The sequence below is a fragment of the Esox lucius genome, chromosome 11 (assembly GCF_011004845.1).
Source record: "Esox lucius isolate fEsoLuc1 chromosome 11, fEsoLuc1.pri, whole genome shotgun sequence".
NCBI lineage: Eukaryota > Metazoa > Chordata > Actinopteri > Esociformes > Esocidae > Esox > Esox lucius.
Window position 1 is genome coordinate 36148664 of NC_047579.1, and position 27615 is coordinate 36176278.

Here is a 27615-nt window from a genome sequence, read left to right on the forward strand (position 1 = left end):
CTTGATATTAAAATATCCTATATTTCGGACTTTTAATTTGCTAGGAATTCTGCGCATTCTGTTTTTGACTACAGATAAAAGCAAACTTAATAAACACAAATCCACAGGGTTTAGTCACAGCTATAACCATGCAGATAAATTATACCGAGATATTTATCTCCCATTTCTAATCACGATATGCTTATGCATTCAACACAGCGGAAAGGCTGAGACAATAATTGCAATAAAATTGGACCAGCAGAAAGCGCGTCAAATGTTGGTAACCAGAGAAACCTGGAGGACCCGCGCGCTCCTCGCTCCTCCCATCCGCAGCGCGGGCCTGTTTAAATACCTCGGTAAGGATGCTTTAACGAGTGTAAGAAGGATAGGTCAGTCGCCAGGTGTTCCTCTGCATACCGAGACAACTTTAGAATAGGTTACTTTCCGATTGTGACATCCACTGGAGAAAGATCATGTAAGTGAACGTGCTTCCTTTCACATTGATGTGATGACGAATAAGCATGGACAGTGTCGATGGAGATAAAGCTTTTGATGACTGCACGATAGCATTGCTTAAGTAGGTATTGACTGACTGTAGTGTCTAAGAGTTCTGGTTGAGGAAACAGGTTACGACTTTTAAGTGGTAGCATTTGTTACATGCCTTGCCTTGCAATGTTTGAATGAACAATTTTTATTTGAATTTTAAAGTTTGTGCTGTTTGGATGATGTGTCATCGCTGTTTTTGTTTTCACCCGGGACTGTGACAAATGTTGTGTTATAATATTACCTGGCCGTCAGTCTTAGGTTTGTTATAACATGGAGTCACATTTGCCATCTTAGACCTTGGGGCTGCAGCTGTCTTGACAGGCAGACATGCTAATATCCAGGGTGAATAAAGCAACAGAGCTGTTCATGTTAGGGGTTGGACTTTTTGAGTGCAATTCAATTTTATACGGTAATTGTTTGGTAATGCAAAAATAAGAAAGGATTGGGATGGATTCCATTCGCACTCAAATGATTAATAAGAAATACCAAAATATAATTCCTAAATTACAAATTACAAATTTACAATAAAAAAACGTACCAGTGACTACATTTGAATTAATCCCCTGCATTGAGTGAACAGGCCCACCAACCCCGCTGACCCCGGTGACCCCGCCTGTCCAGCGCCACGGCACCTAGATCCCAAGGCTGCATCCGAAACCTTAACCTGATAAACTAATGCTAATAACCCTGAGACTCAGTGACTGTCTGACATGTCACCTCTAATAACCTTGAGACTCAGTGACTGTCTGACATGTCACCTCTAATAACCCTGAGACTCAGTGACATGTCTGACATGTCACCTTTTTGGTGTAAACGGTAGGCCTGACTGGAGCCGGCAAGAGGATGCATGACACACACGCACACACACACACACACACACACACCATGTCCTTATAAGGAATGGAAGTGGTTTAGTCCCTGCATGCCTGCGTTCCCAAAATGCCCCCTATTTCCCTACATGCCCGGTTGAAAGCAGTGCGCTACGTAGGTAATAACGGTGCCATTTGGGACAAAGACCCGAGCTCTGCACCGTGCCACCACAGCCGGCACCAGGCACCTTCAGACCCTGAGGAGAAGCTCCAGACCGGCCAAACATGGTCATCATCGCCGTCACCCTCCTAGCATGACTTATCACCTGCTGCTTCAGGGTTTTGTAGCCGCCGCTATCGCAGTGCTGTTTTACATATTCTACAGTGTAATGGTTACCGCTGGTGGCAGGCGGAGCAGGGCTGCAATGCCTTGTGGGTCCTTTGGCCCGCGGCAGGGAGAGGAGAGGACCAGCCAGTGAGTAAAAACAGATGGACTTGATGCTGTGAAACGGTTTGGTAATGGAATGCGTCCCAAATGGCACCCTATTCTCTGTGTAGTACCCTGCTTCGGGTTGAAAGTAGTGAACTGTGTTGGGAATTGGGTGTCATTTGGGAGTCTGAGTTGGTGAAGTGTTGTGGTGAAACTCTCATCAGGTTTCTACCTCTGGTTAGCAATGCAGCAGTTGAAGAAAAATTTGCTGTTGAGCAATATAATAGATTTGAGGGTGAGGCTTCAATCACAAAGTGATACGGTGGGACGGGCAGAGAGGCTGACAGGTAAAATGAATCACAGGTCCTTTTGGTCAGTGGTTTGGCAGACAGTTGGTGGAGTTGTTGTTGGTAGGGATGTGGTCTGAGTGGTTGTTTAGTTAATTCCCCATCATCTCAAGTGATGCATTGTACCCTCCCTCTCCCTCTCTCTTCCTCTCCACACACCCTCTTCTCCCTCCTCCTTTTCCCCCTCCCCTGTCTTGTCCTCTCCACGTTTCTCCCCCACTCTCTCTTTTCCCCCTCCCTATTCACCCTCTTGCCCTCTCTGTTTCCCCATTCCCTCTTTCTCTCATCCACTCACTCCTCTTTTCCCCATTCCCTCTTTCTCTCATCCACTCACTCCTCTTTCCCCATTCCCTCTTTCTCTCATCCACTCACTCCTCTTTTCCCCATTCCCTCTTTCTCTCATCCACTCACTCCTCTTTTCCCAATTCCCTCCTTCCTCTCCCTCAGCTCAGCGAACGACCCCCCAATCACTGACGACAAACGCCTTCCCAAGATGGCTGCCGACTCCGCCTCAAACGACAGCAAGTTCCTGCGGCAGGACCAGGACTTCCGGGACAGTGGCATGGCGCAGGCTGATTGGTCGGCCAAGAAGATGGTTTGGATCCCCTCAGAGAAGGAAGGCTTCGAGGCCGCCAGCATTAAGGAGGAGAAGGGAAATGAGGTACGATGATATTTGGTGCACAAATCAGAATCGGCAACAGATCCGTGACCGCTATCCTCTTGGCAGCCAGGTTTACCTATGGTGGGAATTTACTTCATATCGCTGAAAACATCTACACATACAAAGAATTTTGCTTGGTTTACTGGCACTGCAAGTGCTGGACAACATATTGGAACAGGATACACAATATTTTTTCAGAATCGCTTTGCACGTATGCACAGCACATACATCATTTATCCATCATCGTACATCATCGTTTATGTACACATTATCAGATTTACGGTTCCGTCTAGATGAATTCATTGATCTATCATGATCTCTGGAGATGGACGGAGCATTGGGATTAGCATAGCACAGCCGTTTGAGTACCAGTTACTGAGTGTTCCATGACGCTCTACTTTTGACCAGGGTGCTATCAGACATGGTATGGATGAATTCCATTGGAACTTCATTGATAGTGTCATTTGGAATGCAGGCATTGTGTCCCAGTTATTGACACCCTTACAAAGTAAGACTGTATTCACAGCTTCTTACAGATTCTCCAACCTGATCTTGAAGTGAGCACTTATAAGCTTGTGGCTCCATAGCTTGAGATAGCTGTAATACAGGGGTATCAAACTCTTTCAGGGGTGAATGTCTGGTGTTTATTTTCTATTCGGAACTAGACAACAAGGTGAGAAAGGCTTCTAACTAATATTCCCTCTATTTTTAAAGCATAAACAAATGTATTCTTGGGATGCATTTTAGACATCCACCTCTTCCTGCTTCCTTCCTTCCTGTTTAACATTCACCTCATCCTGTTCCTGCTTCCTTCCTTCCTGTTTAACATTCACCTCATCCTGTTCCTGCTTCCTTCCTTCCTGCTATACATCCACCTCATCCTCTTTCTGCTCCCGTCCTTCTTGCTTAACATCCACAACATCCACTTCCTGCTTTCTTCCTTCCTGATTAATATCTACCTCATCCTCTTCCTGCTTCTATCCTTCTTGCTTAACATCCACCTCATCCTCTTCTTGCTTTCTTTCTTCCTGCTTCACGTCCACCTCATCCTGTTCCTGCTCCTTTCATTCCTGCTTCATATCCACCTCATCCTCTCCCTGTCCAGGTACTGGTGGAGCTGGCTAACGGCAGGAAGGCGACTGTCAACAAAGATGACATCCAGAAGATGAACCCTCCTAAATTCAGTAAGGTAGAAGATATGGCCGCTCTCACCTTCCTGAACGAGGCCTCAGTTCTCCACAACCTAAGGGAGAGGTACTTTTCCAGCCTCATTTACGTGAGTACAAATGTACACACAGATTCACACAGAGACACACACTTTTGTTGTTCTAATTTTGTGGGAAACTAATACCTAACTCAGGATTGACCCAGGATTCCATGGTCCTGACCCTAGCCCTAACCCTCCCTCCTCCCCTCCTCTCTTCCTCTTTGCACTCTGCTTCCTCCCTCTGCTCCCTCTCCTCTGCTCCCTCTCCTCCCTCTGCTCCCTCTCCTCCTCTGCTCCCTCTCCTCCTGTCGTCTCCAGACTTATTCGGGTCTGTTTTGTGTGGTGGTGAACCCGTACAAGATGCTCCCTATCTATTCTGAGAAGATCATTGAGATGTACAAGGGCAAGAAACGCCACGAGGTCCCCCCCCACATCTACTCTATCACAGACAATGCCTACAGGAACATGATGCAAGGTAACTGGTGTGTGTCTGTGTGTGTGTGTTTGTGAGTGTGCGAGTTACATTATATCCTTACATAGAGCAGGTTACCAAGGTTACCTTTCTCCACTAGCCTTTCTTTTATCCGGCTATTTTTAATAAGTGGCAAAAAAGTTAATCTCTTGCAAAAATAGATTCAGGAAGAGTTATGACGCTGTTTCTCGCCCCCTGGCCGGCCATTCTGACACGTGTGAGTGAGCACTCCTTTATCCCCCTGAAGTTCATGTTTGGTGTGTTGGTTCAGCTCGGCCTGGAATTATCTCATTCCCTCTCTTTTTCCCCTTCTCTCGCCCCTCGTTTCCTCCCGCTCTCTATCTGTTCTTCCCTTTCTCCATCACCCTCTTTTGTTTTGTCTACAGACCGTGAAGACCAGTCCATTCTCTGCACGTGAGTTCAAAACCCCAAGCGCAGGCTTACTTTTTCCAACACATGAACCTGACCCTGGCTTCGTGTCCCAAATGGTACCCTACTCCCTAAATACAGAGTGCACTACCATAGGGCCCTGGTCAAAACAAAGGCACTAAACAGGGTTAGGGTTAGGGTTACATTGTGGACATGGCCCATGTAAATGGTGAGACTGGAGAACAGATGTGGTGAAAGGAAAGGGGATGTATGTCCGTTTGCACAACATTTCTCCATCCAAGATATGGCTTCCTCATTTAACCCAACCCCTCTGAGCTGGAGGGGTGCAGGGAGCTGCCATGAAAAGTGTCCAGGGAACAGTTAGGGTTAATACTGCATAATCTGCATCTGAGAATCCTCATCATGAGCTATCCGTGTACTCTCCCCAATACCCTCTCTTGACCCACAACACCCCCCCATCACCTATACCCCTTACTCTATCTACTGAATGTAACACATACCGTATCTACCTATTATACCCCATATCCTCTCTACCCACTATACCCCATATCCTGTATACATATACCTTCTATACTCTATACCCTATCTACCCACGATACCCCATCCCCTCTCTATACCCACACCCTCTCCTCTCTACTCACTTTAGTCCATACCCTCTATACTTACTATACCCGTGCACTCTGCTTTACCATACTATACCCTGTGCCCTGTCCTTTCTACACACCCAGAGGTGAGTCTGGAGCGGGGAAGACAGAGAACACTAAGAAGGTGATCCAGTACCTGGCAGTGGTGGCCTCCTCTCACAAGGGCAGTAAGAAGGACACTGGCACTGTGAGTGTTTCCTCCTACTGACAGCTGCAAAACTCCAGTACTTTTCCTGCAAAGCTATATCTATTTTACTCCCATATATTATGTATTTTGTCCCACTGAAGTATAGAATGTATACCTAGCTGCAGATATTTAGCCACGTTGGATATTCGAATCATTAAACTACCATAGTTGTAAAGATTACGTTTGACATCGACATTCTTGCACTTATTCATGTGATAACTTAACATTTCAAAACAATAACAGACATTTCTATGTGACATTTTCTACGTGACAGGATTCAACAATACTAGTCAAGGTATGGTAACCTTACCTGACTGTGTGGTTGAACCAGCTGGTTGTCTGGTTGGTGATGGCTTGGTGTCTTTCCTGTTTGTATTATGCTGCTTCTACTGGTGGTCTGGTTGATGGTGGTTTGGTGTCTCTTCAGTATGTAGGGTGCTGCTGCTACTGGTGGTCTGGTAGGTGGTGGTTTAGTGTCTTTCCTGTTTGTAGTGTGCTGCTGCTACCGGTGGTCTGGTTCGTGGTGGTTTGGTGTCTTTCCTGTTTGTATTATTCTGCTGCTACTGGTGGTCTGATTGGTGGTGGTTTGGTGTCTCTTCTGTTCATAGTGTGCTGCTGCTACTTGTGGTCTGGTTGTTGGTGGTTTGGTGTTTCTTCTGTGCTGCTATACTTCTGTTGGTGGTTTATGTTTCCCTAACCCCTGATGACCCCTCCCAGACCCTCCATTCATTCATAGAGTAAGGGTTAACATGTTAGATGTATTATTAACCAACGATAAGAGCAGAATAAAAGAAGAGGAGGAAGAAGAACGCCATCACAAATATGTGATTATATCATAAAAAATAAGTTATGAAAAGCTATAATACCTTATGGAAGGTTATAATACTTCTATTATCAGTTATAATCATAATATGTTAGTATACATTCTAACTATTTAATCATCCCCTCTCCTATGTAGGAGAAACCAGAGAAACCTGGGTCTCTGGCGTATGTGAGTACCCTGGACTAGCCTGTCAGGACTCATATGATTGGATTCAGTCCCATTTTAATTCTGGTCAATTCAAAAAAGTAAACACAAACTAAATTCCAAGTTGTTTGCTAATTAAAAAGCATTGAAGAGAATTGGAATTGGAATCCGAATGTCAGTGAAAACCCTGAATTGAGTTGACTAGAAAAGCATGATGCTTAAGGATTCCATATAGATCGGATTCAGTTGCAACAACTTAGATCTGATCTTTGCTAATCTCACCTCTCCTGCTCTGACCTATAGCATGAGAAATGAGTGGCGCTGTATTCAAGTTTGAGTATTGTGTGAAACATCAAAGTCACAGCATAATAATCCTTTCACTTATCTCACTGAGCGGTACACGCTAAATTACATTTGTGTGCTTTGATGTGGCTGTTCCACTGCTTTGTAATGTGTTCAAACACTCTTTCTTCGCTCGCATGTGTTAATGCTGTCAGATATTGTTCTTGTACGGTTTAACATCACTTTTTTGCTCTGTCGTAGTACATCATGATGTGATTATTTGGTGTGAAGTATCCAATTTCAGAGATATGATGTGATTCTCAGTTGTTTGTCACGTCTTCTTCACCTCCTTCTCAAAATCACATTGAAGGAGAGGTTGTCATGTACCTCCCCACAGATCCTCTTCACCAATGACATTTGGGAAAGAGTGGGAAAAGGGAGGGTGTGAGGAACCGTGGTAGTTTAACAGGTGGAGTAGAATCGTAACTATGGCGAGCCAATCCTCTTTTTTCTTCTCCTGTCCTCTTTCCTGTCCTCTTTTTTTCTCCCCTGTCCCTCGGCTGCCCTGCAGGGGGAGCTAGAGAAGCAGCTGCTGCAGGCTAACCCCATCCTGGAGGCCTTTGGAAATGCCAAGACCATCAAGAATGACAACTCTTCACGCTTTGTAACTGCAGACACCGCTGCGCCACTACTGGAAACAACATTATTTACTTTTAAATTGTGAAATAAAGTTTCTTTGTGATTATTGGTTGATTTGCTCTCCACACAGGGCAAGTTCATCAAGCTTAACTTCGACGTGACAGGATACATTGTTGGAGCCAACATTGATACATGTATCCTCATGAAACATCTTTACATAATTATACAGCTTTACACATTAATAGGTTTTCTTTGATAATCATACAACTATACACACATTTTTCAGACACAAATTGTGACCCCAAATCCCCTATTATACAACACTTTTAATAAAACGATTCCATGGAACATTATTTTCAGTGTTGGTCTAGGATGGGTTTGGTCTAGGATGGGTTTCCGGGAAACTGGCCCCTGACCGATGTACCGCTTGGCTTTGCGGGCTCCTGTGCCACAGAGTTAGTCTTTAACCCTTCCCTAACCACCAGATCTGCTGGAGAAGTCTCGCTGTATCCGCCAGGCAAAGATAGAGAGAGCCTTCCATATATTTTACTACATGGTGGCCGGCGCTAAGGACAAGCTCAGAGGTGAGGTGTATGGAGGGAGGGGTGGGTGGGGTGGAAGGAAGGAAGGAAGGAAGGAGGGAAGGATTGAGGGAGAGAAGGAGAGAGAAGGATGGAGGGAAGAAAGGACGGATCGAGAGAAGACAGACAAATGTAAGTTTCTTCTGGATAATTCTTTCTTTTTAGTATGTGTCAGAAACACCTCTTGGTCCCTGTCTGGAGAATTGGCTTGTGGAGAGTTATGGAGTTGATTTGGAGAGTTATGGAGTTTATCTGGAGAGTAATGGAGTTTATCTGGAGAGTTATGGAGTTTATCTGGAGAGTAATGGAGTTTATCTGGAGAGTAATGGAGTTTATCTGGAGAGTAATGGAGTTTATCTGGAGAGTAATGGAGTTCATCTGCAGAGTTATTGAGTTTATCTGGAGGGTTATGGAATTGATTTGGAGAGTTATGGAATTTATCTGGAGATTTATGGAGTTTATCTGGAGAGTTATGGAGTTTATCTGGAATTATGGAATAGATTTTGAGAGTTATTGAATTTATCTGGAGAGTTATGGAGTTGATTTGGAGAGATATGGAGTTGATTGGTCCCTCTCTGGAGAATTGGCTTGTGGAGAGTTATGGAGTTGATTTGGAGAGTTATGGAATGATCTAGAGAGTTATGGAGTTTATCTGGAGAGGTATGAAGTTTATCTGGAGAGTTATGGAGTTGATTTGGAGAGTTATGGAGTTGATTTGGAGAGTTATGGAGTTGATTTGGAGAGATATGGAGTTGATTGGTACAGTGTTATGTTAATATACATAACACTGTACACTAGCAGCAGTTTAAAAGGAGTACTGTACACTAGTGTATAGTTATGGAGAGTTATGGAGTTGATCTGGAAACTACTGGTTTTCAGTGGGAGCATATATTAATATACCACTCTGGAAAAAATTAAGATACCACTGCACCTTTTTCTTTCCTTTCCAAAAAAGTTGAAAAGGAAAGTTTTGTGTGAGGAACAGAAGCATTAAATTTGCAGTGGTCATCCAAACATTAAATTTGCAGTGGTCATCCAAAACCTTCATCCAAAACCTTTTCGACTTTTTTGGAAAGGAAAGAGAAAGGTGCAGTGGTCTCTTAATTTTATCTGTATATTAGGATATGATCACAACATGAACTATGAACCTCCTCCATTCCTCTCTGTCTCCTCCTAAATAGAGGAGGAAATGTGGTAGTTTTTGGGGCGTACATCTTCCTGTTGTTGTTATTATTGTCACTACTTTACAGGTTATATTATTGTGTTATGTGCCTGAGGATAAATCATTGCTGCTCTGGGCCCTGTGTAGAGGAGTTGCTCCTGGAAGATTTTGGGGCCTACCGGTTCCTGGTGGCAGGTCATGTCGAGGTGCCGGGGCAGGAAGACGATGAGATGTTCATTGAAACACTGGAGGCCATGGAGATCATGGGCTTCTCAGAGGATGAGAGGATGGGTATGTGATATTTATTTATCTTTCTTTTGATCTTTCAATATATTTCCCCTCTTCTCTTCTTCCCTCCCATTTGTTCTCATCCCCCTCTCCTCTCTTCTAGGCATGATGAAGGTTGTCTCCACTGTCCTCCAGCTAGGGAACATCACTTTCAATAAAGAGAGAAACAATGAGCAGGCAACCATGCCGGACAACACAGGTGAGACATGACCTCACTCAGGTAGCAGTAACACAGGTGAGACATGACCTCACTCAGGGAGCAGTAACACAGGTGAGACATGACCTCACTCAGGTAACAGTAACACAGGTGAGACATGACCTCACTCAGGTAACAGTAACACACGTGAGACATGACCTCACTTAGGTAACAGTAACACAGATGAGACATGACTTCACTCAGGTAACAGTAACACAGGTGAGTAATGACCTCACTCAGGTAACAGTAACACAGGTGAGTCATTACCTCATTCAGGTAACCGTAACACAGGTGAGAAATTACCTCACTCAGGTAAAAATACACTGTGCAGAGCTGAGTGCAGAGCTGTGGTGTCTAGTGGTAAGTCACATTTGCTGCTCCCCACCAGACCACAGCTTTCAATCCCAGCATCAAACAGTCAATCAATCAAATTCATTTATAAAGCCCAAAGTGCTTTTACAAAACACCCAGCCTGAAACCCCAAGGAGCAAACAACAGTGTTGAAGCACAATGGCTAAGAAAAACTCCCTAGGAGGGGCTGGAATTTAGGAAGAAACCTAGAGAGGAACCAGGCTCTGAGGGGTAATTAGTCCTCTTCTGGCTGCATCCTCCCTTCCTACTGTCTCAACACCAATGTAGTGTGGTACTCCTAAAACGAAACTAACACAAAACTTTATTGCTGTCTTCCCTCTGTAATGCCGCCCCTCCCCCACACTGCCTCTAACTCCACACTCTCCTGCCAGCGGCTCAAAAGGTGTGCCACCTGCAGGGTATCAATGTGACTGACTTCACCCGTGCCATCCTGACCCCCCGCATCAAGGTGGGCAGGGAGGTGGTGCAGAAGGCTCAAACTAAGGAACAGGTATTCTAGTCTACTCTGTACTACGCCGTTCTGCTCTTCTTTACTGTTAATCTACTCTATTCTACGTCATTCTGCTCAGCTTTACCCTAGACTACTATATTCTATGTCATTCTGCTCTACTTCACTCTAGTTTACTCTATTCTACGTCATTCTGCTCAACTCTAGTCTGCTCGGATTCTATGCTCTTCTTTAGGCTAGTCTACTGTATTTGGTTCTATTCTCTACTTTAGTCTTCTCTTTTTTATTCTATGCTCTACTTTACTCTAGTCTACTCTATTTTATTATATGCTCTGCTTTATTCTATTTGATTCTATGTTCTACTTTAAAGCATGTACAGTACAGTAAGTTAAAAACCTGTTGACTCTCTTTTTCTCCCCGCTCCATCTCCCTCTCTCCCCCTGCCTCCCCCTGTCCCCCCTTAGGCTGACTTTGCCGTTGAGGCCTTGGCCAAGGCCATGTATGAGCGCTTGTTCAGGTGGATTCTTGCCAGGGTCAATAAGACTCTGGATAAAGCTAAGCGCAAAGGGGCGTCTTTCCTGGGCATCCTAGACATAGCTGGATTCGAGATTTTTGAGGTAAAAAAAAATTCCTAGCCTCTATGCATTAACTCTTGTTGCTTGTTCTTTGGGGTTTCAGGCTGGGTGTCTATATAAGCACTTTGTGGCAACTGCTACAAAATAAACTTGATTAACTGAGAGTATTTTTGATTGGCTGAAGGCATCAACATAGTTTGGATCAGTATGTCAGCATGAAATACAGTGATATGGTGGAGTGAGCTGTAACTGTTAACCATTTGTGCATTAACCCCCCCAGGACAACTCGTTCGAACAGTTGTGCATCAACTACACCAACGAGCGCCTCCAGCAGCTGTTCAACCACACCATGTTCATCCTGGAACAGGAGGAGTACAAGAGGGAGGGCATCGACTGGGCCTTCATCGACTTCGGCCTGGACCTGCAGCCCTGCATCGAGCTCATCGAGAGGCCGGTAAAAACACGCACCATTGCACCCGCCCACGAATACCGGTGACACCTGACAAGCACACAAGTGTCTCCTCTCCCCCTCCCCCGTAGAACAACCCGCCGGGTATTCTGGCTCTGTTGGATGAGGAGTGCTGGTTCCCGAAAGCCACAGACTTGTCCTTCGTAGAGAAACTGATGAACACCCACGCGTCCCATTGCAAGTTCTCCAAACCCAAGTCCTTGAAGGACAAGACTGCCTTCTCCATTCTGCACTACGCCGGCAGGGTGAGGGCAGGAGATTCTGGGATACTGAGATTGTGACATTTGAGCTAGCTGGTTTTATGTTTCTGTTTGGATAATATTATGAATGTGTTGTGGTTACATTTTTTTTGTTTTGTGGCGATGTTATGGCTGTGATGTGGTTGTATTCTGGTTGTGTTAATGTTATGGATGTGATGTTGTATTCTGGTTGTGTTAATGTTATTGATGTGATGTGGTTGTATTCTGGTTGTGGTAATGTTATGGATATGATGTGGCTGTATTTTGGTTGTGTTAATGTTAAGGATGTGTTGTGATTGTCTTATTGTAGGTAGACTACAATGGAGCTAGCTGGCTGACTAAGAACATGGACCCTCTAAATGACAATGTTACAGCTCTCCTCAACAACTCCTCCAATCCCTTCATCCAAGACCTATGGAAGGATGGTGAGACACTACCTCACGCTCTCTTACCTTTACCTCACCTTTTACGCTCCTTTTCACCTACTACCTCACCACTTTACCTGCCCTTTATCTCATATTATACCCACCTCTACATCACTTTTACCGCACCTTTTACCCACCTCTTCCTCACCTACACTCATCTACTACCGCACCGTTTATCTAATTCTATACCCACCTCTATCTCACCTGTTACCTCACTCTACCTCTCCTTATACACGCCCCGACCTCACTCTCTACCTTAATTCTACCTCACCCTTTACCTCACCACTTCCTCAACCAATATTTTTAATAGTGATGTAATAATATGTATTCATTGTGTTTCCAGTGGATCGTGTTGTGGGGTTGGAGACCATCACTAAGATGTCGGAGAGCTCTGCACCCGCTGCCACTAAGTCTAAGAAGGGCATGTTCAGGACAGTGGGACAGCTCTACAAGGAGTCCCTGGGCAAACTGATGACCACACTCAACAACACACAGCCCAACTTCATCCGCTGCATCATCCCAAACCACGAGAAAAGAGTAAGGAACTACCCCGGAACCAAAACACCTAATTCCTAACTACCAGCCGCCAGCCGCCAACCCAAAACACTTCTTCCATAAAATGATCCCTGAAACACTTCATCCATCAGCTGGCATATTTCTTTCATTTCACATTTTGTTAAGAAAATGTGAAACAAAGCCTCCTAGTGTCTGTGTGTATGTTGTGATCTGTTCACAGCAATTTTAAGGAAAACATGGAATCAAAGACAAGTTAGAATTTGTTATAACACACATTTCATTAATGACACTCCCCGATTCCCCTTCTGTTTAGGCAGGGAAACTGGATGCTAACCTAGTTCTAGAACAGCTGAGGTGTAACGGGGTTCTGGAAGGGATCCGGATCTGCAGACAGGGCTTCCCCAACCGCATCGTGTTCCAAGAGTTTCGACAACGGTGAGGAGCATTCTAACAGCACTGAAGAACAACATGTCTTTTCTCTAGTACACCTCATAATAACTTTGGCCTTCTTGACCTTCATCTTCTTTGCCTCCTTCTCTTTTTTCTCTCATAGCTATGAGATCCTGGCAGCCAATGCAATTCCTAAGGGTTTTATGGACGGAAAACAAGCCTGTCAACTCATGGTGAGGGAATATTACTGAAATATTTATGTACAGAAACACCTGATATCATATCACTTTAAAATCTAAGTTTATATTGTTTTAAAATTTGCATTCATATTACTAAAAAGTAATATTACTGAGCCTTAAAACCAGTTGTACATTTAGGCCTGGATTTTGGAAAACCACATATCTCAATTATGACAAAGGTTTCTACTTCATTTATGTAAGAAACATTTCACACTGCATAATGGTGTCAAAACATTATTCATAAAGGTGTTCATAAAGGTGTTCTCACTTCTTTCTTCACTGTGTGTGTTTATGTATGTTTGGGTCTGAATGTCTGTCCCTCTGTGTGTCTTTGTCTCTCTCTGTGCGTGTGTGTGTGTGTCTGTCTGTGTGTGTGTTTGTGCTCTGATCTCTCTCCTAGATGAAGCATCTCGATCTGGATCCCAACCTGTTTCGTATCGGTCAGAGCAAGATGTTCTTCAGGACAGGGGTGTTGGCCCAACTGGAGGAGGAGAGAGACATTAAACTGACCGTGGTCATCATCGCATTCCAGGCCCATGCTAGGAGCTTCCTCGCACGCAAGTGAGAGACACACACACACTTCCTCCCCGTGTAACAGTGTTTCTTCCAGGCCCACACTAGGAGCTTCCTTCCTGTGTAACAGTGTTATTTGTTACTTCCAGGCCCACACTAGGAGATTCCTCCCAGTGTAACAGTGTTATTTGTTACTTCCAGGCCCACGCTAGGAACTTCCTTCCTGTGTAACAGTCTTTCTTCCAGGCACATGCTAGGAGATTCCTTCCTGTGTAACTGTGTTACTTCCAGACACACGCTAGGAGATTCCTCCCAGTGTAACAGTGTTGCTTGTTACTTCCAGGCCCACGCTAGGAACTTCCTTCCTGTGTAACAATCTTTCTTCCAGGCACACGCTAGGAGATTCCTTCCTGTGTAACAGTGTTACTTCCAGACACACGCTAGGAGATTCCTCCCAGTGTAACAGTGTTGCTTGTTACTTCCAGGCCCACACTAGGAACTTCCTCCCTGTGTAAAATGTTTACGTTTTACTTCCAGGCCCATGCTAGGAACTTCCTCCCTGTGTAAAATGTTTACGTTTTACTTCCAGGCCCATGCTAGGAACTTCCTCCCAGTGTAAAATTGTTATTTGTTACTTCCAGGCCCACGCTACAAGCTTCCTTCCTGTGTAACAGTGTTACTTCCAGGCACAAGCTAGGAGATTCCTCCCAGTGTAACAGTGTTGCTTGTTACTTCTAGGCCCACGCTAGGAACTTCCTCCCAGTGTAAAATTGTTACTTGTTACTTCTAGGCTCACGCTAGGAGTTTCCACCCAGTGTACCAGGATTACTTCTGACCTATTCTAGGAGATTTCTCACAGTGTTACTTCCAGGCTTGACTTGGGCTAAGTGACCCTCTAAACACATCGACACACACAAATGTTGTAACATTGCCAAACACACTTACAAACACATGATGGCACACACACACAAAGTCACACATCCATTGTTGTCTGTGCTGTTTCCACAGGGCGTTCAGTAAGCGCCAGGCCCAGCTAACCGCTATGAAGGTGATTCAGAGGAACTGTGCTGTCTACCTGGTCCTGAAGAACTGGCAATGGTGGAGACTTTTCACCAAGGTACATACAGTCACACACACAGCATCACTTGTGGAAAATATCAGATTTTTTCCATTTGTGTATCAGTCCCCATGGAAACTTTGGGACCTTCTATCCATCTGTCTCACAGGTGAAGCCACTCCTCCAAGTGACACGACAGGAAGAGGAAATGGGTCAGAAGGAGGAGGAGCTAAAGGAAGCCAAAGATCTGGCTCAGAAGAGCCAGGCGGAACTAAAAGAGATCTCTCAGAAACACACACAGGTGAGACAGACCCAGTCAAAAAGGTGAGATGGAGATACACCCAACATAGTTGAAATGGGCAAACACACACACACACCTACACCCACAAATACAGCTACCTGGTACTCCAGCAGAAGCTTCGGGTGGAGACAGTGGCTTATGTTGAAGCATAAAGCTTCGGATTTCATGCATCACAGAGCTGTGTGCAGAAATAGAGGAGGAGCGTGTTCACAGCTTTATAGAGGTCTCTAGTGGTCTTAAGTTTGGACATTACCAATGAAGACTTCCACCATTTTGATGTAGTGAACTAGGCTAAACTACACTAAACTAGGCTGATGTAGCCTCTGGTTTGAAACTTGGACCTTTTTTCTTTCATGTCCTAAAACAGATCAAATTGAAGTTTTCAGGCAGGATTGGTCAATGAATTTGATTTGTGAAGAAGAAAATATACTACTTCAAAATGGAGGTGCCTGTGCAATCAGAGACAATATGAAAGGAAATATATTATCTGACTTTGTCTCTCTCTCTCTAGTTGATGGAAGAGCGAGCTAAACTTGAGCAGAAACTTCAGGCGGAGACAGAGATGTACGCTGAGGCAGAGGAGATGAGGGTTCGCCTGGAGGCCAAGAAGCAGGAGCTGGAGGAGGTGCTCCATGAGATGGAGGCACGCCTGGAAGAAGAGGAGGAGCGGGCTACTCAGCTGCAGCAGGAGAGGAAGGACATGCAGCAGCAACTACAGGTAGGAAGATCCAAAATGGCCGGTTGGATTATGGTATAGTGCACACAGTGCTAAAATTGGCAATCTGTGGCAACGGGAGGATAAGGACAGGCAGTGTTAACCACAGGTGACGTCAGTAGAGCAATTACCCACAATGAAGAACTGTTTGACCATGTCAATCAGTGTATGCTGCATGTATTACCCAAACCAGTTTAAAGTAATATTGACCCAAGTCATTGCTGTACGTGATCACTTTTAAGGGACTAAATAATATATTATTAATATAAACTTGATCAAAATATCCTGTTTGGGAGCATCAACTCTTTCTGCCTCCCTTTCTATTCCTGATGTTTCTCATCCCCTTTTCTGTTTGTGTTTAAGGACATGGAGGCCCACCTAGCTGAGGAAGAGGATGCCCGTCAGAAACTTCAGCTGGAGAAGGTGACTGTTGAAGGGAAGATGAAGAAACTGGAGGAGGATGTTCTCATTATGGAGGACCAGAATAACAAACTGCTCAAGGTAAGAGTGTATGTCTGGGTGTCTAAAAATCTGTTTATCCATTGTTCATCTTTCCATTCATCTCCCTCTCTTCTCACATTTTTCACATATTGAGAGAGTTGAAGTCCTTAACCGCAACACCTCACCTCTCATCACTCTCGCATGACACGTTGACCTTTAACCCATGTACTGACCTTTCCCCTGCTGTGCTTCATCATTCAGGAGCGTAAGCTGTTGGAGGAGAGAATATCTGACTTCAGTTGTAACCTGGCTGAAGAGGAGGAGAAGTCTAAAAACCTGACAAAGCTGAAGAACAAACATGAGTCCATGATCTCCGACCTAGAGGGTCAGTCACTAATGCCTGACCTCTTGATCAATCAATAAATCAATGTAGGCAATGCATCAAGGTGATACTACCTTACCTTGATGGATTGTTAGCCAGTAAATTAATCATGTAATAAACAATGATAATCTGGTTTCCTGTTTGCAAACTTGCATTCAGTTTTTTTTTTACTTTTGAAGACATTTGCTTTTCGACAAAACCATTTCCTCTTCTGAGATGCACTCCCATGACTGTAACTGGGAAACGGGTCAATGTTGATGACTGTTGATTAGTATTCCTCCTTTTGCTTTAGTGCGCATGAAGAAGGAGGAGAAAGGCAGGCAGGAGGTAGAGAAGGCCAAGAGGAAGCTGGAGGCGGAGCTGGCAGACCTCCAGGACCAGCTGGCAGAATTGCAGGCCCAGATAGCCGAGCTCCGAGCCCAGCTCACTGCCAAGGAGGAGGAGCTACAGGCCACTCAGGCCAGGTAATCAATCCCAGGTTATCAGTGAAGGTCTGTTGTCTGAACTGTAATAAGCACTATGGGATTATCGCAGAATTTTCAACGCAGTACTTTTACTGTAATGGAAGGTCGCTACAGTGAAGCTATAGTTTGGTGTAGTACAATTATACAATTATTATATATTACTACTATTACTATATATTACTACTATTACTATAGTATTAATGCAGTCAGGGCCGGTTCTAGGCATAAGCAACAGAAGCGGTGGTTTGGGCCCTCGACATCTAAGGGGCCCCAATTCACATGATACTTAGGTCCCCCAAAACCTAGATCCGACCGTGAATGGAGTAATATTATAGTAATAATACGTATTAGAAAAGCGTCAGATTATTTGACACATTTACCATTTTGACTGGTCTAAGGATACCTTGTCTCTCTCTTTCTCCCTATATATTTTTTCCACTTTTTATCTCTTCCCTCTCTATTTCTGCTACCTGTTTCTCTATCCCTCACTATTTATCTCTCTCTCTTCTTTTCTGTTTATTTATCCATGCCTCTCTTCCACTCCCCCTCTCTCTCTTCTGCTCTCCCTCCCTCTCTCTCATCCTCTCTGCCTCTCTCTCTTCCTCTCTCTCTTCCTCTCTCTCTTCCTCTCTGCCTCTCTCTCTTCCTCTCTCTCTCCCTTTCTCCCTCGCTTCCTCCCTCCCTCTCTCCGTCAGGTTGGAGGAGGAGTCAGCAGGTCGAGCTGCAGCGGTGCGTCACGTCAGGGAGCTGGAGGGGCTGTTAGGTGAGCTGAGTTTCATCTAGGTACCAGATCAATGAGGCCTTGTAAAAAGGCCCGGTCAAAAGGCCCTGTCAAGAGACCCGGTCAAGAGACCCGGTCAAAAGGCCCTGTCAAGAGGCCCGGGCAAGAGACCCGGTCAAGAGTCCCGGTCAAGAGTCCCGGTCAAAAGGCCCTGTCAAAAGGCCCTGTCAAAAGGCCCTGTCAAAAGGTCAGGTCAAAAGGTCCAGTCACAGGCCAGGTCAAACGTAATATTATATGTATTGTAACAGGGAAAATTATATCACAGTGTGTCACAACCCTCAACCAACAGGGGAGCTCCAGGAGGACCTCGAGGCAGAGAGGTCAGCCAGGGGGAAGGTGGAGGCGGCGCGCAGAGACCTGGGGGAGGAGCTGAACGCTCTGAGGTCTGAGCTGGAAGACACCCTGGATACCACCGCAGCACAGCAGGAGCTACGGTAAGTGGTGAAGCGCCGTCCCTGAACTAAAGGGTGGCTGAAACCAGAACCATCTGGTTTTCAGGGATACAGCATCTTTAACCCAGTTGCTGTCCCAGTAGCTGTCCCAGTAGCTGTCCCAGTTGCTGTCCCAGTAGCTGTCCCAGTAGCTGTCCCAGTTGCTGTCCAAGTAGCTGTCCAAGTAGCTGTCCCAGTTGCTGTCCCAGTAGCTGTCCCAGTAGCTGTCCAAGTAGCTGTCCCAGTTGCTGTCCCAGTTGCTGTCCCAGTAGCTGTCCCAGTAGCTGTCCAAGTAGCTGTCCCAGTTGCTGTCCCAGTTGCTGTCCCAGTTGCTGTTCCAGTTGCTGTCCCGGTCCAAAGTCCTCCTGGTTGTCAGCTGCCACTCCTCTCACCCCAACTGATTGTCCCTGTCCTTGTCCATCTGGTCATGCTGCTGACTTGGTTTATGCTTTACAGAATTTGTACTCTTAAAATCTTCAGTGGACTGGCCACCACTCAGAGTCTGGTACCTCTCTAGGTTTCTGCCGAAGTTCCAACCTTATTAGAGAGTTTTTCTGCCTGCTACACCATGTTAGTCCCATGTTGTTATGTTAGGCACGGTTTGTTATGTTGGGCCTGGGTTGTTACGCAAGAGCATCTGCTAAATGACAAACAGAAAATTAATATTGGTGTAACGTTTGCTGCTCCTTGTGTTGGGCAGGGCAAAACGTGAGCAGGAGGTGGCCATTTTAAAGAAGATGATGGAAGAGGAGGGGCGTGGCCATGAGGCTCAGGTTCAGGAGATGAGACAGAAACACACGCAAGCTGTTGAGGAGCTGACAGAGCAACTGGAGCAGGCCAAGAGGGTAACATACACACACACACACGTTTGTCTTTCTACCCATGTGTGGGCCCGAGACAACCCAGACCCAGAAATCCATGTTCTTTCAAATCCATGTTCACACTAACCCTAATGGCTGAATCTAACCCAACCCAGTGAACCCGAAAACATAGTAACCCCTGTTCTAACTATTCCCAATTCTAAATGTTTACCTAAACCTAACCTTAGCTTAAAATTGCAAATTCCTGCCATATACCTGCCAAAAGACCTTGTGGGAACCAATTGTTCCACATCAAGTCACCACACATACACATAGATGTGGATGAACACACCCTTCCTCCTTCTCTTGTCCAGGTCAGATCTAGTCTGGAGAAAGCTAAGCAGGCATTGGAGAAGGAGTCATCTGACCTAAGCGCAGACCTCCACTCAATGGCTAACGCCAAACAGGAAGTGGAGCACAGGAGAAAGAAAGTCGAAGGGCAGCTGTCTGAGCTGCAGTCGCGCTACAGTGACAGTGAGAGGCAGAGGGGAGAGCTGGGAGAACGAGTCTCCAAGATGACTGTGAGTGGTCATGGTTAACTGATCAACAGTGGTTGGAGATGACTGGGTCTCTAAGGTGACCACAGTGGAGGAATACAGTCTAATGAGACCCTTGTGCCCTGTGTGTGATGACATTCCTGCTGGTTATTTTAAAAATGTTCATATTTGAAACTAGGCAATCTCCAAACAATTACGAATGTTTGTATGATGACAATGATGATGATTATTATATGTACTGAACAAAATTATAAACGCAAACACTTTTGTTTTTGCCCGCATTTATCATGAGCTGAAATCAAAAGAGGTGGATGGATTATCTCAGCTAAGGAGAAGTGCTCACTAACACAGATTTAGACAGATTGGTGAACAATATTTGAGAGAAATAGGCCTTTTGTGTACATAGAAAACGTCTTGGATCTTTGAATTCAGATTATGATAAATGTTGGCAAAAACAAAAGTGTTACGTTTATCATTTTGTTCAGTGTAGTTGCTCTTGCTCCTTTCATATCCTCCTTTTCTTCATGTCTTTCTCCCCAAGTCTGAGTTGGACAGTGTGACCGCTCTGTTGAACGAGGTGGAGGGGAAGAACATAAAGCTGAGTAAAGACGTGGCCAGTCTAGGGTCACAGCTCCAGGACGCTCAGGTGAGACCTCTGACATTCACACTTTTCAGTCTTGGATGTTGGTGTATTTCTACACTGTTCAGAAGTCTTGGGTATTGGGGTATTTCCTCACAGTTGAGACATCCCTGGGTATTGGGGTACTTCCATACTGTACAGTCTTGGGTATTCAGGTATTTCCACATTGTTGAGAAGTCTTGGGTATTTCTAAACTGTTCAGAATTCTCTTCTTTTCTCTCTCTTCACTCTCTCTTGCCTCATCACTCTCTCCCTTTAGGAATTGTTGTCAGAGGAGACTCGTCAGAAGCTCAGCCTGTCAGGTCGTCTTCGTCAGACAGAGGATGACAGGAACAACCTTCTAGAACAGCTGGAGGAAGAGACGGAGGCCAAGAGAGGAGTGGAGAGACAGGTCTCCAGTCTCAACATGCAGGTAGAGAGAGAGACAAGTCTCTAGCCTCAACATGCAGGTCAGAGGGAGAGACAGGTCTCCAGTCTCAACATGCAGGTCAGAGGGAGAGACAGGTCTCCAGTCTCAACATGCAGGTCAGAAGGAGAGACAGGTCTCCAGTCTCAACATGCAGGTCAGAGGGAGAGACAGGTCTCCAGTCTCAACATGCAGGTCAGAGGGAGAGACAGGTATCCAGTCTCAACATGCAGGTCAGAGGGAGAGACAGGTCTCCAGTCTCAACATGCAGGTCAGAGGGAGAGACAGGTCTCCAGTCTCAACATGCAGGTCAGAGGGAGAGACAGGTCTCCAGTCTCAACATGCAGGTCAGAGGGAGAGACAGGTCTCCAGTCTCAACATGCAGGTCAGAGGGAGAGACAGGTATCCAGTCTCAACATGCAGGTCAGAGGGAGAGACAGGTCTCCAGTCTCAACATGCAGGTCAGAGGAAGAGACAGGTCTCCAGTCTCAACATGCAGGTCAGAGGAAGAGACAGGTATCCAGTCTCAACATGCAAGTCAGAGGGTGATCAACAGGCCTTCAGTTTTAAAATGCAGATCAGAGAGCGGTAACTTGTTTCATAATGTAGGGTAGAGAATCAGACAAATGGAATGTAAGTAAAACTATGATGTATTTTCAGTGGGGTACAATATTGTATTGTAACACAGAGAACAATAGCTGAAGAGATCTTGAGAAGCCTTGAGACGACATGCAGACAGACAGACAAAATGACGGAGTCTAACACTTACCCACTAACCTCTAACCTTTGACCCTTATTCTCCATCCATTCAGCTGTCTGACTATAAGAAACGTCTGGAGGAGGTACAGGGGACAGTGGAACTCCTGGAGGAGGGCAAGAAACGCCTGCAGAGGGACCTGGAGGGCGCTATCTCAGAGTATGGCACACATGAAACACATACATCTGTGTAACGTATACAAAGATAAAGGGTGTAGTCCACGTCTCCTAACGAAACTAACAGCCTAAACTGGAGGTGTGCTGAGTACTCGGACAAAAAAAGTATTGTAGCAAAATGAGAAAATTACTGATACTGATAAGATACGATTAACATATAATGTCATTATAAACTATTTAAATACATTTTGATTTTATGTTGTAACTTTTGGAAGCTATATACTTTTTACAAGCATTTAAAACACATTTCCGGGTTTTCCAATCACAAAAATATCAATTTTACGAGTATCACGCATGACAAACAGACACGATTACGAGTGTGACGAGATGGACACAGCCCCAAACTAAACACCAATCAAATGTTGGTTCAGAGGAAATTTTGCATGTAGTAAATAAACTAAATTAAAAACCGATTTAGTCCATGTGCAAAAAATAAGTGAACACCAAGTTCATTGGTTAAATCAAGCAGCTAAGTAGAATCAGGTCGATAAATAACTAGGTACCAAATGAACCAAACAAATCTTTTGGAAAGAGAGAAAAGAAACCTGGTCAGTTTGGTGTTACCCATACAGGTGAATGCAAAACACACATTGCAGAAAAGAAAGGAGGTATCAAAGTACACTTGGAAGAGGGTAATGAGATCCCATCAGTCTGGGGAAGGCTAGACAACCATCTCAAAAAGATTTGAGCTCCATCAGTCCATTTCAAGGAAAATCATTTACAAACGGAGAGTGATTAACATAACAGATACTGGCCCAAAAAACATCCAGAGATTTGCAGACCTTCCTTGCTGCATCTCAAGTTCCGGGACTGCAACAATAAGAGCACTGAATTTAAATGGCATCATGGCAGGATTGCTAGGAAGATGCCTCTGCTGTCAAAAAAGAACCAAACTACCCATGTTAACCTTACCAGATACCACCTGGACAAAACTAAATAATTTACATTTTTGGTCACAATCAAAAGAACAATGTTCAACAAAAACCCAACACTGCCTACCATCAGAATCAAGACAACCACCTCATCCCATCAGTCCTCTGGACCTGGTTCGAAGGGAACCATGAATTCTGAGATAAACCAGGATATTCTCGAACAGAACATCAGGTCATTAGTCAAGGAGCTAAAGCTGGGCCGAAAATGGGTCTTCCAACAACCTGAAGCACGGAAGCAAATCTACCAAAGAATGACTCAGGAGAAAGATAATTTGTGTTTTGGATTGGCCAATTACTGACCTTAATCAAAATGCTGTGCCAGGATCTGAAGCAGGCAGCACATGCCAGGCACCCCTCAAACCTAGTTGGCTGAAATCTGTAAGGAGTGGCCAAAAATCCCTAAAAAGAGACTGATTAGTGGCTATAGGTGAAGTTGCTAATGAAGGTGCCAAAAGCCGTTGATTAAAGGTGTTCAGATGTTTTCCTCCTCTTTGGTAGGAAGAGTGACCCTAATAAATGTGTTTGTGTTTGTGTCTGTGTGGTTGTACTGTAGTTGTGAGGAGAAGGCGAGTGCCTATGATAAGCTAGAGAAGAGCCGGTTAAGACTTCAGCAGGAGCTTGAGGATGTCCTGATGGACCTGGACAACCAGAGAACCTTGGTCTCCAACTTGGAGAAGAAACAGAGGAAGTTTGACCAGGTTAGTATCCAGTTCAACTCAGTTTAATTATGTCATGTAACTCAATTAAATTTCCATTTATTGAACTTAATTCAATTGAAAGTAAATTCAATTCAAGTTATTTAAATTAAACCTAAACCAATGTACTAGATTTAAATTATCAGATTATTATTATTTTAAGTTAATACAACTTTGTTTGGCATCAGGTTAATTTAAGATTCACATGTCAGTTATAGGAAGTATCCGAATCAACACAACCGCCTCAATATAAAACACAACACATAACCATTTTTAGCCTGGTAACATAACATTTGTTAACTTAATAAGATTGAGTGTTTCATCCACCTGCGAAACCTGTTTTTTACTCACCATCCTCCCTCCCTCCCTCCCACTTCCCTCTCCTCCTCTCTCCCCACTCATCCTTTCCTTCCAGATGCTTGCCGAGGAGCGTTCTATCTCCAGTAAGTATGCAGAGGAGCGAGACCGTGCAGAGGCAGAGGCGAGAGAAAAGGAGACACGGGCCCTGTCCCTGGGGAGGGCCTTGGAGGAAGCGCAGGCCTCCCTGGAGGAGCAGGAGAGGAGCAACAAGGCCCTCAGGGCAGAGATGGAGGACCTGGTCAGTTCTAAGGATGACGTCGGGAAGAATGTGAGTCCATCTAATTGTCTCTCTCTCTCAATGTTGCTGCTGTGCTCTCTGTCCTTTCTCTACATATCCTTTCTCTTTATATCAGCCTGTTTTGGTCTCTCAGTCTGAAAAACATTAGTGTGATTTGGTTGGAGAGTGAGGAAAAGGATGAGATGAAGTTTTCTTCTGAATATTGTTTTCGGTGTCCCTTAGGTATCGAGATAATGTGGAGACAGGTGAGGTGGATGAGGTATAGAGATAATGAGGATGAGGGAGACAGAGATGGATGAGTTAGAGATATTGCTGATGAGGGAGACAGAGGAGATGGATGAGGTATAGAGATAATGCGGATGAGGGAGACAGAGGAGATGGATGAGGTATAGAGATAATGTGGATGAAGGAGACAGATGTGATGGATGAGGTAGAGATATTGCGGATGAAGGAGACAGAGGAGATGGATGAGGTAGAGATATTGCGGATGAAGGAGACAGAGGAGATGGATGAGGTATCAAAATAATGTGGATGAGGGAGACCGATGAGATGGATGATGTATTGAGATAATGTGGATGAGGGAGACCGATGAGATGGATGAGATACTATCGTATATATACCTCTATTATAGTTCTTTCTTCCCAGATATGTCTTGTCTGCTCACACTGTATTCCTCCCTCCCACTCTGTCGCTCCTTCATCTCCTTGCATCCCTTCTCCTCCCTCTCCATCTCTCCTCCTTCTCCATCTGTTTTTGTCCCTCTCTCCTCCTCCCTCTCCATCAATCCTTTCCATCAATCAATCCTTCCTGCATCTACCTCTATCCTTCTCCTTCTTCCTCTCTCTTCCTACTTCTGTCTCCCCCCCCCCTCCCCTTCTGTCTCTCCTCCTCGCTCCTCCCCCTCCCCAGGTCCATGAGTTGGAGAAGGCTAAGCGTGGCCTGGAAGCCGCACTGGATGAGATGCGTCTCCAGATGGATGAGCTGGAGGATGAGCTACAGGCTGCGGAGGACGCAAAGCTGCGTTTGGAGGTCAACACCCAGGCCCTGAAGACTCAACACGACAGAGACCTGCAGGGGCGCGAAGAACAGGGGGAGGAGAGGAGGAAACAACTGCTGAAACAGGTTGGAAACTGGGGGGGAGGAGAGGGGCATGTGAGGGGGAGATGTGGAGGGGGAAACGCTGGGGTTGTGGGCGGACAGAACGAGGAAAAAGACATGTACATTCACTACTGTAAGTCACTCTGGATAAGACTGTCTGCTGAATGAGTGAAATGTAGAATGGGAGGAGGTCTGCATCAGGATAAGAGTGTCTGCTGAATGAGTGAAATGTAGAATGGGAGGAGGTCTGCATCAGGATAAGAGTGTCTGCTGAATGAGTGAAATGTAGAATGGGAGGAGGTCTGCATCAGGATAAGAGTGTCTGCTGAATGAGTGAAATGTAGAATGGGAGGAGGTCTGCATCAGGATAAGAGTGTCTGCTGAATGAGTGAGATATAGGATGGGAGGAGGCCTGCATCAGGATAAAAGTGTCTGCTGAATGAGTGAAATGTAGGATGGGAGGAGGTCTGCATCAGCTGGGGGATGATTACATGTACCACAGCCCTCTATCCTCTCCCTCCTCCTCCTTTTACTCCCTCCCTCCTGCAGGTGCGTGAGCTGGAGAGCGAACTGGAGGAGGAGCGGAGGCAGCGGGCGATGGCGACGGCGGGGAGGAAGAAGCTCGAAGGAGAGGTGAAGGACCTGGAGGACCATTTGGAGGCCACCAGTAGGGGGCGTGACGAGGCCGTCAAACAGCTGAAGAAAATACAGGTCAGTCAGAGAACACAAACATGCTTCTCCACATCTTCTGAATCCACTTAGTCTTTCTCCTCCTATTACTGCTTCCTCTTCCTCCCTTCTCTTCTGTAACTCCTTCCTCCAGTAGGCATGACGGGGCTGTCAGGCAGTGCAGGTAAATAAAGGTGAGACAGAATGATATGTGGAGAAGTTTTTATCTTCCTCTTCTTCAGGCCCTTTGTCTTCTTCTCCTGGTCCTTCTTTCCCCTCCGCCTCCTCTTTTTCACCCATGACATTCTCTTCCTTCTCCTTTGCCCTCCTCTTTCCACCAGTAGGGGGCGTGATGACCCCGTTAGACTGCTCAGAAGATGCAGGTCTGTCAGATTCTGCTATGCAGAGTAGTTTCAGTAAATTACAGATCCTGAATCAGTAGTTTTCACTAGCATTATTTTTGCTATTGGTTTTATGTAACTTTTTTTGTTTTATTGAACTCCAACTTCAGTTTAGAATCAGACACTTTACACAAACATTTTCTTGATGTGTAACGTTAGTTTAAACACGACTCCCTCCTGCTCATCCTCAGGCTCAGATGAAGGAGTTCCAGAGGGAGGTGGAGGACTCCCGTGCTGCCCAAAAGGAGGTACTCTCCTCGGCCAGGGAGTCAGACAGGAGAGCCAAGACCTTGGAGGCTGACATCATGCAGTTACAGGAGGTACTGTGGTGTGTGTGTGTGGTGTGTGTGTAAGAGATAGTTTGCTAACTTAAAGGTGGCACTGACACTTTAAATGTAATACAGTGGAATGTCACCTCTCAATGTTACATTGAATCTGTGTAATAATGTACCTTACTATGAATGGAGTGAGATATGGCCTGTCTCCCACTGTCTCTCCCCATCTGTAATCAATATTTTTCTCCTCTCTCTCCCCTGTAGGAGTTGGCTGCTGCAGAGAGGGCTCGTAAGCAGGCCGAGACGGAGCGAGACGAGATGTCTGAGGAGCTGGCGAATTCTTCTGGAAAGTGAGTCAGTCTTTCTCAAAAGTCCCCTAGATTGCCACTCAAATTCATGTCAGCATGGACAAAGGAGGCATTCAGGCTTGTCTTTCCATCTTCCTCTCCTCCTCCTGTGATCCCCGTCCCTCTTACTTTTTCCTCCTTCTCTGTCACCTCTTTCTTCTCTCCTCCTCCCCCTTTCCTCCTCTCAGGTCTATGATGTCTGATGAGAAGCGTCGTCTGGAGGCTAAGATCTCCCAGTTGGAGGAGGAGCTGGAGGAGGAGCAAGCCAACATGGAGACACTCAACGACCGCCTCCGCAAGACCCAGCAGCAGGTAGAGTGTGTCTCTTCCCCCGATGGCCCCACTCTGAGGTGACGTGTGCGTCTCTCTATCTCTTCCCCCGATGGCCCCACTCTGAGGTGATGTGTGCGTCTCTCTATCTCTTCCTCCGATGGCCCCACTCTGAGCTGATGTGTGAGTCTCTCTATCTCTTCCCCCGATGGCCCCACTCTGAGCTGATGTGTGCGTCTCTCTATCTCTTCCCCCGATGGCCCCACTCTGAGGTGATGTGTGCGTCTCTCTATCTCTTCCTCCGATGGCCCCACTCTGAGCTGATGTGTGAGTCTCTCTATCTCTTCCCCCGATGGCCCCACTCTGAGCTGATGTGTGAGTCTCTCTATCTCTTCCCCCGATGGCCCCACTCTGAGCTGATGTGTGCGTCTCTCTATCTCTTCCCACGA

General features: G+C 45.5%; 1 protein-coding gene across 1 annotated transcript in view; it reads left to right on the forward strand.

Annotated features, from left to right (window-relative positions):
* The first annotated feature begins 372 nt into the window (after positions 1-372).
* LOC105029652 (myosin-11) overlaps positions 373-27615 on the forward strand; it is a 34003-nt gene continuing 6760 nt past the window's right edge. The window contains exons 1-41 of the mRNA XM_010903133.5: positions 373-454; positions 2559-2772; positions 3878-4048; positions 4298-4454; positions 4838-4865; positions 5570-5672; positions 6631-6663; positions 7493-7585; positions 7691-7754; positions 8046-8144; positions 9451-9594; positions 9695-9790; positions 10531-10649; positions 11072-11224; positions 11463-11636; positions 11723-11896; positions 12201-12315; positions 12659-12852; positions 13145-13266; positions 13385-13454; positions 13861-14021; positions 14982-15090; positions 15200-15331; positions 15843-16049; positions 16410-16547; positions 16749-16872; positions 17162-17333; positions 18029-18096; positions 18404-18548; positions 19246-19390; positions 19720-19926; positions 20444-20548; positions 20802-20954; positions 21761-21864; positions 23367-23511; positions 23924-24136; positions 25016-25228; positions 25754-25915; positions 26466-26594; positions 26814-26899; positions 27085-27208. Of these exons, the coding sequence (XP_010901435.3) occupies positions 2605-2772; positions 3878-4048; positions 4298-4454; positions 4838-4865; positions 5570-5672; positions 6631-6663; positions 7493-7585; positions 7691-7754; positions 8046-8144; positions 9451-9594; positions 9695-9790; positions 10531-10649; positions 11072-11224; positions 11463-11636; positions 11723-11896; positions 12201-12315; positions 12659-12852; positions 13145-13266; positions 13385-13454; positions 13861-14021; positions 14982-15090; positions 15200-15331; positions 15843-16049; positions 16410-16547; positions 16749-16872; positions 17162-17333; positions 18029-18096; positions 18404-18548; positions 19246-19390; positions 19720-19926; positions 20444-20548; positions 20802-20954; positions 21761-21864; positions 23367-23511; positions 23924-24136; positions 25016-25228; positions 25754-25915; positions 26466-26594; positions 26814-26899; positions 27085-27208 (5319 nt within the window). The 5' untranslated portion in view covers positions 373-454; positions 2559-2604. The remainder of the gene's footprint in view (positions 455-2558; positions 2773-3877; positions 4049-4297; positions 4455-4837; positions 4866-5569; positions 5673-6630; positions 6664-7492; positions 7586-7690; positions 7755-8045; positions 8145-9450; positions 9595-9694; positions 9791-10530; positions 10650-11071; positions 11225-11462; positions 11637-11722; positions 11897-12200; positions 12316-12658; positions 12853-13144; positions 13267-13384; positions 13455-13860; positions 14022-14981; positions 15091-15199; positions 15332-15842; positions 16050-16409; positions 16548-16748; positions 16873-17161; positions 17334-18028; positions 18097-18403; positions 18549-19245; positions 19391-19719; positions 19927-20443; positions 20549-20801; positions 20955-21760; positions 21865-23366; positions 23512-23923; positions 24137-25015; positions 25229-25753; positions 25916-26465; positions 26595-26813; positions 26900-27084; positions 27209-27615) is intronic.